General features: G+C 52.5%; 1 protein-coding gene across 5 annotated transcripts in view; it reads right to left on the bottom strand.

Moving 5' to 3' along the window:
- Positions 1 to 6,107: 6,107 nt before the first annotated feature.
- Positions 6,108 to 12,652, bottom strand: part of KIF6 (kinesin family member 6) — a 434,768-nt gene continuing 428,223 nt past the window's right edge. For all 5 annotated transcript variants that reach the window (XM_032862288.1, XM_032862289.1, XM_032862290.1 and 2 more), the window contains 2 exons: positions 12,293 to 12,399; positions 6,108 to 6,729 (listed from right to left, as the gene is read on the bottom strand). In XM_032862288.1, coding sequence (XP_032718179.1) covers positions 6,719 to 6,729; positions 12,293 to 12,399 — 118 coding nt within the window. In that variant the 3' untranslated portion in view covers positions 6,108 to 6,718. The remainder of the gene's footprint in view (positions 6,730 to 12,292; positions 12,400 to 12,652) is intronic.

Below are 12,652 nucleotides of genomic sequence, written 5' to 3'. Positions count from 1 at the left end.
GGTTGCAAGAGCGCCCCCTACCGTGACTTTGAAGTAGATGCTCTTGTTAACCTTGGACTTGCCTCAGAGCAGACCCTGAGGCAAAATCTGGGTGTGAGTGGTTCATGGGGGAAGTGATCCCAGGAGGTGATCCCAAGGGACTGGGGAGGAGAGACAGGGGCAGTCAATGTAAGGTGAGTTATCGAACAGGTGACCGCGGTGTGACGCTGGGGAGCTCTGGGACATTGTGTGGGACACACTTCAGAGTTGTCCCACAGGGAGGCGAGGAAGTTGGGGGTGTTTATCCACCAGCCCCTCCCCCACTCATTAGTTTAGGATTATTCTAGGAGAGACTAACTCCTGGGCTGCTGGTCTGCCCTGCACGTGGGCCGAGAGTGCCCTTGTGGCCAAAGAGAACCTTCGGGTAGAGACAGATGGGTACTTGAGACGGAAAGCCGTTGGTGTGGACGGGGACTGTTCACATGGGACCTCCTGGGGGACTGAGGGACACTGCCAGGGTCTGTTAGACTCTTGGCTCTCTGCCTCTTTTCCTGAGTCATTATAGTTGTCAGTTCTGCAGGGCAATAGCTCATCCGTGGAACTGAACTGGAGTCGTTCAGCTTGTCAGACAAATGCCCTTGGGAGATGACAGGAGTGGGAAGATCATGCCTCTCTCTTGACGGCCACTAAATTTGAACAAGGCAAAGGGATTGGTAAGGGCTCCATCAGATACCCCATATGAAAGAAGCCCTCCCACACCCCCAAAGAAACCCCTGTGTCTCCCTACATCTGCCCACATCTGCCCTGTGTCTCCCTACATCTGCCTACTATGGAAAAACCCAGAGCTGTAAGATGCATTGGAGCAACAGCAGAAATAAGCCCAGGAAGACATGGACCAGAGTGTGGATGTGGGGTGTTGACCAAGGTAGGGCCCATCCTGGCTGCAGGGAGCAGTGGAGCCTCCCCAAGGCCTGAGAGACTTAGTGAATGAAGGAATTGAGAGTACAGAAAAGGCCAGGCATGTTCCTGTCCCTAGAAGCAATTCAATTAAAATTGTCCCATGTGAGGTATGACTTATTGGTGAAGATTCAGAATGGAGCAGAGAGCAGGTACTCGTGGATTTGTTTGTGGAGCTGTTCTTACAGCTCTGGGTTTTTCCATTCAGGGCATGTGGAGATTCTTTGTCCTACCTGAGAGTCATTTAAGTGAGTGGGTCAGCACCACTCTGGTGGCCCAGTCTTGAGCAGTGTCATGAGCGGAATGCTGCACCGGTCAGTGGAATGATCTGCTCATCAGGCTGTTCTCTTGGAACGAAGGATTGATTAAGGGACCCCAGCACACCTCCATAGGCATGAATTCTAGAGTAGCTTGGGGCATCTGGTCAACCACCCCATGCAAGAATGATCTGAAAAGGGACACCTGGGTGGCTCAGTCGGTTAAGCATCTGCCTTCAGCTCAGGTCATGTTCCCAGGGTCCCGGAATCAAGCCCTCCACTGGGCTCCCTGCTCTGAGGGGAGCTTGCTTCTCCCTCGCCCTCTGACTGCCGCTCCCCCTGCTTGTGCTCTGCCAAATCAATCAATCAATCTTAAAAAAAAAAAAAAACCTGAGGAGAAGGGAACAAGGCCCACATGGGCCTTGTTGATGACACTGTTGGTCATGGCAGGTCCCAGCACTGGAAGATTTAGAAACTTTCTGGCAAGGTACTTCGAAGTGTCGGCTACTCTGAGGCATGGCCAAGGGCACCTCCTTGCCTGGTTCTAAGGAAAGTCATGGAAAAGGCAAACCCAAAAGATACTTCCAAGGAGACATGACACTAGTATCCCATACGGGGGATGGAGTGCAGGCAGTATAGGGCTGCTCTAGGGAAGGGCTGCTTTCTGGAGGCAAGGAATTGAGTGAAGTGAGAGGGAGGGATCCCTCACCTGCGTTCCGCTTGCTGGTTGCTCTGAATTCCCCCTCAGTGTGCATAAAACGGGCTTGGGCCTGCTCGCCAGCACTTGGCCATCGAAACCCAACAGAGCAGTTAACCCTAAAAAAGTTTGCTACCTCCTCCCTTGCCCTGACAGAAGCATCCGGGGCCATGGTCAGGGGCCACTTGCCACATTTGAGATAGAAATGCTGTTTTTCCTCCCATATTTTATATGGACATTTTCAACTTCCAACATTCACAGCCAAGCTTTCCACACCTCCTCTTCCTGGTTGCTCTGGTAGACCCCTGGACACACATCATGAAATAGTCTCCCTCCATATTCTTCGATGGCTTAGATCCCCAAAGGGCCCCCTTTGCCATGCTCCACATTCCAAATCAACAGCTCAGCCCCGGGCCTCTTCACGTCATCAAACTCCTTACCTACCATTCTAGTCCTGAGCCTGACTCTCCCACCTTCCTCTTGGTACCCCACCCTGGCTCTCATACTCTGACCCACCTTGACATTGAGCCCAGGCCCATTATATCCCATCCCAACTCCTTCTTAGCTTAGATTCCCTTGCTTATTTGTTGTCCGTCTCCCTAATTAGAACATAATTTCGAAGATGGTTGGCACTTTCTCTGTCCTGGTCGCCTCTGAGTCATTGGAATTTAGCACAGTGGCTGACACATCCTTGTTAAAAGAATGACCTGATGATTGAGTCATGTTTACATTTAAGGAATTGCAAGGTGCATCTTTCTCCCTATAGTTTAAACATATACCCATTGCATTAAAAAAAAAAAAGTCCCTGTCTATTAATTCAATCATCTGTGTCACTCATGGGGCTGTTTCTAATTCTTCCAATTGGTTTTTCTATGGGCTGTACTTTCCTGCCTCTATGAATGCTTGGTAATTTTTTTACTGGGTGTCACTTCTACATTGCTAGGGGTTAGATTTTTTTTGTTGTTGTTCATTTATTTTTTAAAAAAGATTTATTTATTTGAGAGAGGGAGTGACCACGGGGAGGAGCAGAGCGAGAGGGCAAGAAAAAATTTAGCAGACACCTCACTGAGCGTGAAGCCTGATGTGGGGGCTTTGATCTCACAACTCTGAGATCGTGACTTGAGCCAAAACCAAGAGTCAGACATTTAATTGACTGTGCCATGCAGGAGTCCCTCCTTTAAATATTTTTGAGTGTTGTTTGGAAACTCACTGAAAACAGTTTGCCTCTCTTGAGGCTTGCTTTTTAGATTTTATTAGGCAGGACTGGAAGAGATTTGATCTACGGCGAATTTGGTCCCACGTGCATGGCAGCACCTTTATGGGATTTCTGTTCAATGACTCTTTTGTGAGAAGGTTTCTCCACGGCGGCTGTTGGGAGCACGAACTATTCCCAAGATTGTGTTATTTCTGGAAATTGTTCCACTTGCTCCTTTCCAGTGGTTCTTTCCCCAGCACTGAGTGATTTCCTCCCCCACATGCATGGCCCAGCTGTGAGCTGAAGACCTGAGAGTAAGCTCTGAAGATCTTCGGAGTCAGTCCACTCTCTCTCTCTCTGCAGCTCGCTCATCCCTTGCCCCTCACCTTGCCAATGGAAGTCACCTTGGCCTCCCTGGACCCCTGGTACCATTTCCTCGACTCAGGAAACCACTAGGCGCCCCCTGGTGGCCTTTTCCTGGATTGAGGCCCAAGCCCTGTGGGCTGTTAAGTTCCACCATCTTGGGCTCACCTATCTCACTTGTTTCCCTTCCCTTGGGGTCCGTGTCCTGTAACTGCCTTTTTCCATTGTTTTATACATTTTGTCTAGTCTTCAGTTATTTCAAGCAGGAGGGTAAGTCAGGTCCCTGTTGCTCTATCATGGCCATGATAGTGGTGTCCTGCTTTTTTATACACAGCTTACTCTCAAGTGCAACTCTCAAGTCCTTACTCTCAGTAGGCAGCATGGAAAGAAACACTGAACTCTGAGAAATCCTGCGTCTAGCCATATATTGATTCTGGTTTTCAAATATCTGTGTCCGTTAGCCATTGCTACAGTTGATGCTCCATAACATATCGCCCTAAGTCTCAGTGCCTTATGTCAACAAGTGTTTATTCTCCTGATAGTGGGGTGTTTGGGTCAGCTGGGGTTCAGCTGATCTGGGCTAGGCTTGACCAGGAAGCCCTGCTCTAAGCTATGGGTCAGCTGGGCTTGGCTCCAGTATGTAGGCTGGGCTCGGATCTGCTCTCCAGATGTTCTGGGATGGAAGCTGAAGGGGCAGCACCTATTCTGGGCATGTTCTTCTCAAGGCAGATCCCTGGAGTGCAGAGAGGCAAGCCTGAGCACGCAAGACTTGAATCATGCATGTCTGCTAACATCCCATGGACGAAGGCAAGTCACAGGACCAAGCCCAGATTTAAGGGGTAGGAAAGTAGACCCCACTGCCATGAGGCCATGGCAAAGCTTTGAACGTGTAATTTTATTATAGGGGGAAAATCTGGAGACTGGCTATTCAATCTACCACAGTTTCTCTATCTACTTCCTAAAAATCCCTTTTAGTAAGATCTGGGCAAGCCCTCCTCCTAGCATCACAGCCGCATTCCTCCTCACATCCCCTATTAAGTGAACAGCAGAGCAAATTGAATTCTAGTAGGGACAGGGCTAGAGTCACTGGCCAGGCTGCTTTCCAGAAGATGGTTTGGAAAGCTCCACAGTTTGGCCTGGGGTGAACTCAGGCTTGCTGGACAGTCTTTCCAGAGCCTTGCATCCATTTCTCCCCTTTCAGAGGCCAGTGAATTTTGGAGAAGATGCACTGTGGTCACGCCTGTGTCCATGTCCAAGGGCCAGCTTCCATTGGGAGGGGAAATTTGGAGAGAAGGTCCCTCTCTAGGGGCTGCATATGCTTTGTATATGACTCCCCGCAGGACGCCATGACCCAGCTGTCTGTTTTTCTCTCTTCTTCATTTCCTCCCTTGTCTTTGTGGGTTCACACCCTGCGTGGGGCCATACCACACATCTCTGTCAATAAGGCCTTTGGATCCCGGAGATAAGTTCTCAGCAGGAGATCTAAAGTCAATAGACTCTAACCAGCTCTAGAGGGTGGCAGGCCCTCAGGTGTGCTAGGTACACTGAGGCTGTCTCTGCGGGGCTCTGGCCAACACCATGCTGCCCTCTGCGCTCTTGAGAGTGTGTGTGTTTGCTACGTGTCTGCCCTGTGGCCTCAGGGAGGATTTGAGGATCAGGCTGCAAGGGCTCTATGTGATCTTCCCGGGTTCTATAGACTTTACGGAGGACTTACTATGTGCCACAGTACCATGAGGGCTGGAAGTTGACCAGGGAGACTGGACTCTGCCTCAATGGGCCTTGGTCGCAGAGCCAGAGTAAAGGCATGGGACAGATGTGAGCCTGAGAAATAGGAGGTTTGGGCTCTGACTCTGCTGCTCATTAATTGAAGGATTATTTATTTGGTTCCAGCTTGTCCTGGGCACACGGCAGTGAGCAAGACACACAGGTCCCTGTTGTCATGGAGCATTTAGTCTTGGGGGGATGGGGGCAGTGGCAGGCCATAAAGAAATAAGCAAATAGAGAAAGATGATATGTCACATAGTGATGGGCAAAATGAAACAGAGAAACGGTGGTGGCTCCTGTCAGGGGGTCAGGGAAAGCCCCCCAAAGAGGGGACACTTGCCACTAACTAGCCCTTAGAAGCCAGCCCCTCCACTCTGTTTCAGGTTTCTAATGTTATCAATGAGGGTATTGATTAGAGGGGCTCTACGGGCAGCCTGGCTCCGAAATGTCATCATCAGCTTCTCCTGCATGATCCTTTTACCCAGTCTGGGCAAGGGGAGAAAATAAGCCACTTATATGTATTTTCTCTCTGCCCTCTCTCTGGGGTGGCAGGTCTTGTATTCACAGGACAGAGACAGTGGGGGGTGGTAGACAGACACTTTTATTCACTTTGCTTCATCGCAGGTGCCATTCCTCTCCCGAGGACCCCTCCCCAACTACAGCTGACTTGGGACCTTGCTGCCGCTGTCCAGACGCAGGCCAGGTGGCGGTTCTCCAAGGACCTCTTGTATCCTGCAGCCAGGCTCTGGAGTGCTGGAAAGGCTCATGGAGGCAAGCCCCCAGTAGCTCTGTTTCTCTGGTATGAGTGGGAGGTTTCAGCCCAAATCCTACAGAGCCCCAAGTGGTTGGGTGAGGGTGTGAGGTCCTAGGTACCCATACTGTCCCTTCTCAAGCTCTCTGCAGAGCTCTCGGGAGCTGTCTCCTGCTCTTGGGGTGCAGTGATGTCCTTGGACCCTACTGGGTGGCTCTCTGCAGATACGGCTGATTCAGGCACTGCCTATGGTCACCCAGGCCATGAGGGTGATGGTAGAAGTTTGGTTTGGGAGATCAGGACTGGTCATCAAGATGCTTTGTATTCTGCTGTGTTGTATTCTGCTGCCTGGCTTGCCCTAGCCATTCCTGGGCTCGTACAGCTGGCTGGTAAGTAGCTTTCTCCCCTATTCTACCAGCATGAGCTTCCCCTGCCACTACATTCTGATGGTACTATTTCATAATGTCCCAGGTTTATAATCGACCATGGGAAGCATCACTACGAGAGTGAGTAGAAGCCCCTGTCCCGCCCCTAGCATCTTGGCACTATCTCCAGCACCCACAGCAAGGACAGCACCCTAAGCCCTAGCCCCAGGCTCACTGGGGGCCTCCAGGACAACATCCTTAAGGAAACACAGCCCCTTCTATTGGAGCCAAAATCTAGAAGCTCTCAGCAGCCCGCAGATCACATCTGAAGCAGGGTGAGTGAGAAAAGGTGCCTTCCTTCATCCGTACTCCGTTCCTGCAGCTGGACACCTATTGGAAACCTAAAAGGAGATGGGATGTTCTCGGTTAGGTTGTGTATCGGGGCACCAGTTTCCCTGCAGATGGAAGGGCAAGGAGCATGGGGAGGAGGCTGTAGGTCACTTCCCTTGGCTCTGGGGTGGTGTGCCTCCCAGTGCCCTGACTCCCAGGGGCTGTCTTTATCCCCCCAGCTCTGCAGGATGACACCTCCTTTGTCCTCTGCAAAAGCTTAATCTCCCTGAGTCAGGACCAGTACTCATTGTCCAAGCCCACAGTTTTCACAGACACCCCTGCTCGATTCTCCAAAAGAGTCTCTTTTTGCTTTTGACTCCTGACGCTCATTTTATTCAGGGTGGCTCTTTCTGACCACACAGCTGGACACGGAGAAGGGTTCTCTGGGCTAAGAGCCAGGGCCCCTGAATCGTAGCCAGGACAGTCCCCGACCCGTGGTGTGGCTGGGCAAATCATGTTCATTCTCTGGGCCTCCTTCTGAGTATCCAGATTGACAGAGCAGGTGAGGTCCCCAGAAGAAGCAAGCTAGCTAGCATGGCTCCTTGCTTCTCAAAGTGTCCATCAGCAGCACTGGCATCCCCAGGAAGTTTGTTAAGAAGTGCGGAATCTCGGCCCCCAGCCCAGACTTCCGGGACCAGGACCTACCTTTTAACAAAACCCCTAGATTTCCCGGCATATTAACATGTGAGAAGAAATGGTGTGAGAGACAAGTAGTTAATTTGTTTAAAGTTTGGCTATCTTAATAGGCCAGAGGGCTTGGGAAGAGAGTGTTTCAAACAGTTGCAGGGGGCAGAGAGCTTGAAGGCTGTGGCCATCTGAGTGTGCCCACAGGGACCTGGCCTGGGAGAGGCCGGGGGCAGGGAGTATAGGGCGGGCACGGTCTGTCTGACATTGCAGAGGACGACCAGGTCATTCTCAGTGACACACTGAATGTGGCAGGTGATGGGGAAGAAGAGGTTGAAAACAAGTCAAGGCAATGAACTCTTGGTCTTTCAGATCTAATTCTGAGTGCAAGACCCCAGGCTGTTTAATGAAATAGAGCTGGTCCTTAGCTTTCAGACATTCCTAGCTGTTCTGACTGAATCTTAGGGCAGGAAGGAAGACCAGGCACCCCAGGGCATCTGAAGGGATATGTTCCAGGCACTCTGGACCCATGGTTCCCAGCTCTGCTGTACATTGGAAACCCATGCCCAGGGCATGGGGCAGGGGTAGAGGGGACAGGTAGTACCCATGAGGAGCCAGGGCTGAAGCCCACTGTCTTTGGCTCTCTAGTCCAAGGAGGTGAGGGCAGGTACTGGGGCTCAGCAGGCACGTGGGTCTGGCCTTTCCTCGGCAGCCTGGGCCAGGATGCATCAGCACTGCCAATGGAAAGGGGCCTAGGGTCTGAGCCAGCTCCCACCCCAGACACTGGCCTGCTGTGGTGACTGGGGCAGGGACGGGGCTGGGGTGGAGCGCCACAGAGCAGGGCTCGGAGGGCCCCTCAGACACAGAACTCCAGATAAAAGGTGCCCTTTCTTGATTTGATGAGCCCTGGGAAGTGATAGAGCTGTCAGTCTGTGCTGGGGTTTCTTGACTGTAGGATCCCAGACTGGAGGGTATTGCCGCAGAGAAACCACGGACAGGAAATCACCCCTTACCGTGTGGGGCCAGTTCTCACCACCAAGGCCATTTTCCCCACTAACAGCTCCCTGGTGCTTGGCTGCTTAGAGGGGACTTTTATGGATGTTATCTCAGGAGGGGCTGGCCACCCAGATGGAGGCAGAATCTGAACTCGATAGATGTGCCAGGGGGCCGGGGGAGGTGACGTGCCCAAGGTCACACAGGGCTGAGGGCTTCAAGGAGCCCTGCCTTTGGGCCTCCTCCCTCACCCAGTTCTAGGTTCTCTCCATTTCACTGGGACGGATCCAGCACAGAGCAGAGCTGGAGGGTTTCTCTGGCTGGGGATGGAGGAGTCGGGAAAGGGGGCAGGAGGCTCTGAGGCCTTTGGCAGAGCCTCTTCCTGGCACCAGCCAGAGAAAAGGGCACAGTGGTCATGGGGGTCACACCAAGGTTCCTGTCCATATGCAAAAAGTTCCAAACTTTGCAGGGATTAAGGAAGATTTTTTTTTTTTTTAAAGCACTCTAGAAAGGGGTTCATCTCATTTTCTCAGATTTTAAAGCCATGCTCGGCAGTTAGAAACAGCAGATTTGACACCATGGATGACAAACGCCCCATAGGGGGGATATATACCTGTCCACATGTGCCCCTGGCAGGGATTTAAACGTTTCACAGCTTTTCCATGAATCCTAAATCAACTAGATTCATCCTGGCCCTTGGTGGAGTGCGAGAGCCGGCGGGCGAGGCATACGTTAAATCACCTTTTCTGGGCTCCTGCTCCCAGGCTGATAGTCACAAATTCCCCATAATGAGCACTGCTGAAGAAGCCCAGACAGACAGTGCCGCTAAATTAAGAGCAGAGGGAGCCCAGGGCAGGGGAGAGGGAAGTGTTTGCTTTGGCTGGGGAAGGTGCCTGCGGCCGGCCTGCATGTTTGCCTGACGGGGAGGCCTGATAAGGGGGCTGCGTGGAGAGTGCTGCCTGCTGGGTCCTGGCCATCTGCTGCTGGGTGGTGAGGCCGCACCTGCTGGACCGCTCCTGATGGCCCTTTGGCCCTGACCTGGAGGAACGGGAATCCCCCGTCACCCTTCTTCAACTTCCTTTGCAGCCTCATGGTCGCTAAACTTTTTTTTTCCCTTAAGAATAAAAATTGAACCCTTGAACTTCTGTTTTGATGAATTACTTCCAGGCCGTTATTTGTTTGGAGAACAAAGCTCCCCAGTGCGGGGAGGGTGGGGGCCGAGAGACCGACACCAGGCCGGCCGCAGAGCGGCTTTTCAAGACAGTGCAGCCCGGTAGAGAGTGCTTAAAAAGCGGGGTTGTCCTGGCTCTGCCATGCAACCGCTGTGTGCCTCAGTTTCCCCATCTGCCAAAAGAGGGTTTGGACTCTTGGCTCGATACATGAAGAGGGCTCCGCCTTTCAGCCCAGCTTTCTGTACCATCTGGGCACTGTGTACGTAGCAGGATGGCATCCTCACATAGGCCTTGGGTTAATGCCTTTCCTTCTCGGAGAGGGCTGGAAAGGGCGTCTTTATTATCCAGGCAAAAGCTCAGTAAACATAACTTAACAATATTGCTACGTGTTGGCTTCCCGAGGGGATGAATGATGGTTGATGTCTACGCATTTGCTCCAGGCGAGGGGAGCGTCCCAGCTCCAAATGCCAACCGCAGCTCCACTTAAGTCCTGGCTGCCACACCCTCTACTTCCCAGAAGAGTTTCCCCTGTAGGTCTGGTCCATGTTCCCACTTCACCCGCCTCCTTTCTCCTGCTGGCCCATTCCTCTCAGCACGAGAACACGGCTGCACAACCTGCTTCTCCTTGGCCCCAGCTCCGGGCTGCTCCTCCTCCCAGCTCAGCCCCAGGGACAGCTTGCCCCATTCCCCATCTCCACTCCTGCTCCTTTCTTTTCTCAACCACAACCATGGGCCTTTCCTCCTCCTGGTCCCCTGCCTACAGGGCAGGTGTCCTTGGCCACCAGCGTCCCTCAACCTCCAGCAACCCTGGGCTCTACTGGCCCTTCTCCCCTGGACCACGTTCTCCTGCAGGCCTGCCTGAGGCCACGCTCACTCCACCGCTGGCCCTTCTCCCACCCTGGCCGAATGTTCTCTGTAGCTATGGCTGGATCTTCCCACTCACCTCCAAACCTCAGATTGCCCAGTGGTCTGAGCTAGACATTAGAATAACCCTATTTCTCTCTTCTACAGGGATTTCATTCAGGATGTGGCGCTACACTCCACCCAGACTCGTGTTCAGAGGCCTACTTACCTCCTGTGGGGTCTCACAGGGCTTCTGAAACTTCGAATGGGCCTACTGGAACTCTGAATGCCCCCAGCAACTTCCCTCTGGCGTCCACCCTTGCCCGCCTTTCTGCCAGTTGACATTCCTGTCCTGTTAGCTGCTCAGAGCAGGTGCCCACCGGCCCTCCTGGCTCTCCTCTCCTTCACACTCACGGCCGACCTGCTGCTGGGGTCAAGCTGCCCTCACCCCTTGCCTGGACCTCCCCAGAATCTGGAAACTGCTATTCCTGGGCCTCTACGGTCTCTGCTGTACACAGTGGCTGGAGTGAGCTTGCCAAAGCCCCAGTCAGACCATACCACACCACAGCTTAAATTCTTCTGGGAGCTCTCAGGACACCTGGAATAGAAGCCAAGCCCCTTACCCTTGCCCACAAGCCTGTGAGCTGTCTCCTGCCCTCTCGCTCAGCACCTCAAATGATCTTACGTATTGTTGGTGTCCTTTCTTTTTTCAACAAGGAAATGGAAGAGAGAAGGCAAGCTATGGTGTAAGGGGGTTGGTGGCAGACACAGCCTATCTCAGGTCTCAGAGGGACCCCGCCACAGAAGAGCTGATCCCAGTGTTAGAGAGAGAACAGTGGGCAGGCTGGCATTTCAGTGAGGGTGCCTGCTTGCTGCTGGAAGGATGACGTGGCATGGCCATCCTTTGTTTGGGATGCTCTGTCCATGTGCAGACCTCCTAGGGTCTAAACTGCAGAGAGTTGGCCGTGAAACTGACTGTGGGCCTCTCGGGGCAGGTGTCAGTCCTGATATGATCCAAGTCTGCCATTTCATCCATCAGAGTGTTGACATAGGAAAGCAATGCTTGGCCCATCTGGTAGCTTTTGGCTTACTACTGGGACGAGGTTAAAAGTGGGGCTCGGGTAAGGGGTCTTGGGTCTTATCCCTGAGAGTCTCTAGGGAGAGGGGAGGCAGGAGAAGAGAAGGCCTATCCACAGTTGGGGGGCAGCTGCCAAGAGGAAGATGGAGGGGTGGGGGAGGAGGTGACAAAGGCCAGGAAGGACCTTTTCTTTCTATTCCTGTTGTCTGACACGCCACCGGTATTTCTTTTCTTTTTTTTCTTTTTTTCTTTTTTTAAATTTATTTTCAGCATAACAGTATTCATTGTTTTTGCACCACACCCAGTGTTCCATGCAATCCGTGCCCTCTCCAATACCCACCACCTGGTTCCCCCAACCTCCCACCCCCCCGCCACCGGTATTTCTTCCTTAACTGTTAAAGGTGTCCTCAGGCCTGAGCCTTCAGATGGTGATTACGTCTACAACTCACTGGTAAGAACCAGGCTCCGATAGGAGAGTGATATTTCTAGGTGGGGATTCAACTTATCAAACCATCACTCAGCCTCTTGTATGGAGAAGGCTAAACAGAGGTGAATGGCTTTGGGAACAGAGAACACAAGGAGCTGAAGATCTGGAAGAGGGCGGGAAGCTTTGCCAGGAAGAATGGGAGCGCCTGGGCCCGCCACCCCCTTGGGCCTGTCCTGGTGTTTGTGATGTCGCCTCCTGGAGCTTTTTCCTGGAGGAAGCAGAGGCCAGGCACATGTGAGGTGACCACAGGGTCAGTCCTGTGGTTTCAGGAATAGGCAGGAAGATTCCTACTTCCTTCTCAGCCCACTTCTTGCTCTGGCCTTCCCCCTCCGTTCCCAAGGGCTGGTGAGCAGATCTGTGGAGGAAGGTGCACTTACATTTCTTCTGGAGAATGCTCTGTCTGGCCTTGATGAATGCCAGGATGTCGGAGTCCGTCTGGCTGTCCCCGGTGAGAGGGATGGATGACGCTGGCCTCTCAGAGATGCTGAGGACAACCACAAGTCACACATCACTGCGACTTACATTTGGACCCCATGCTTACCTTTCCAAAGTGCTTTGCATAGATCAGTGACCCGATCTCACCCAGGAGGTCATGGGATGGCAATCTGCCTCCTCATCCCTCCACTGTATCTGGGCAGAAGCCGCAGCAATCCCTTCATGTGCAAACGTGTCATGTGCTCCCCTAACCCTAACCCTTAAACCCATTAGTGGCTTCTCACATCACTCTTGGAATGAAA

The sequence above is a fragment of the Lontra canadensis genome, unplaced genomic scaffold (assembly GCF_010015895.1).
Source record: "Lontra canadensis isolate GAN:19392208 unplaced genomic scaffold, GSC_riverotter_1.0 scaffold23, whole genome shotgun sequence".
NCBI classification, from domain to species: Eukaryota; Metazoa; Chordata; class Mammalia; order Carnivora; family Mustelidae; genus Lontra; species Lontra canadensis.
The sequence above is the reverse complement of the archived record's forward strand: the minus strand, read 5'-3'. Positions and strand labels throughout refer to the sequence as shown.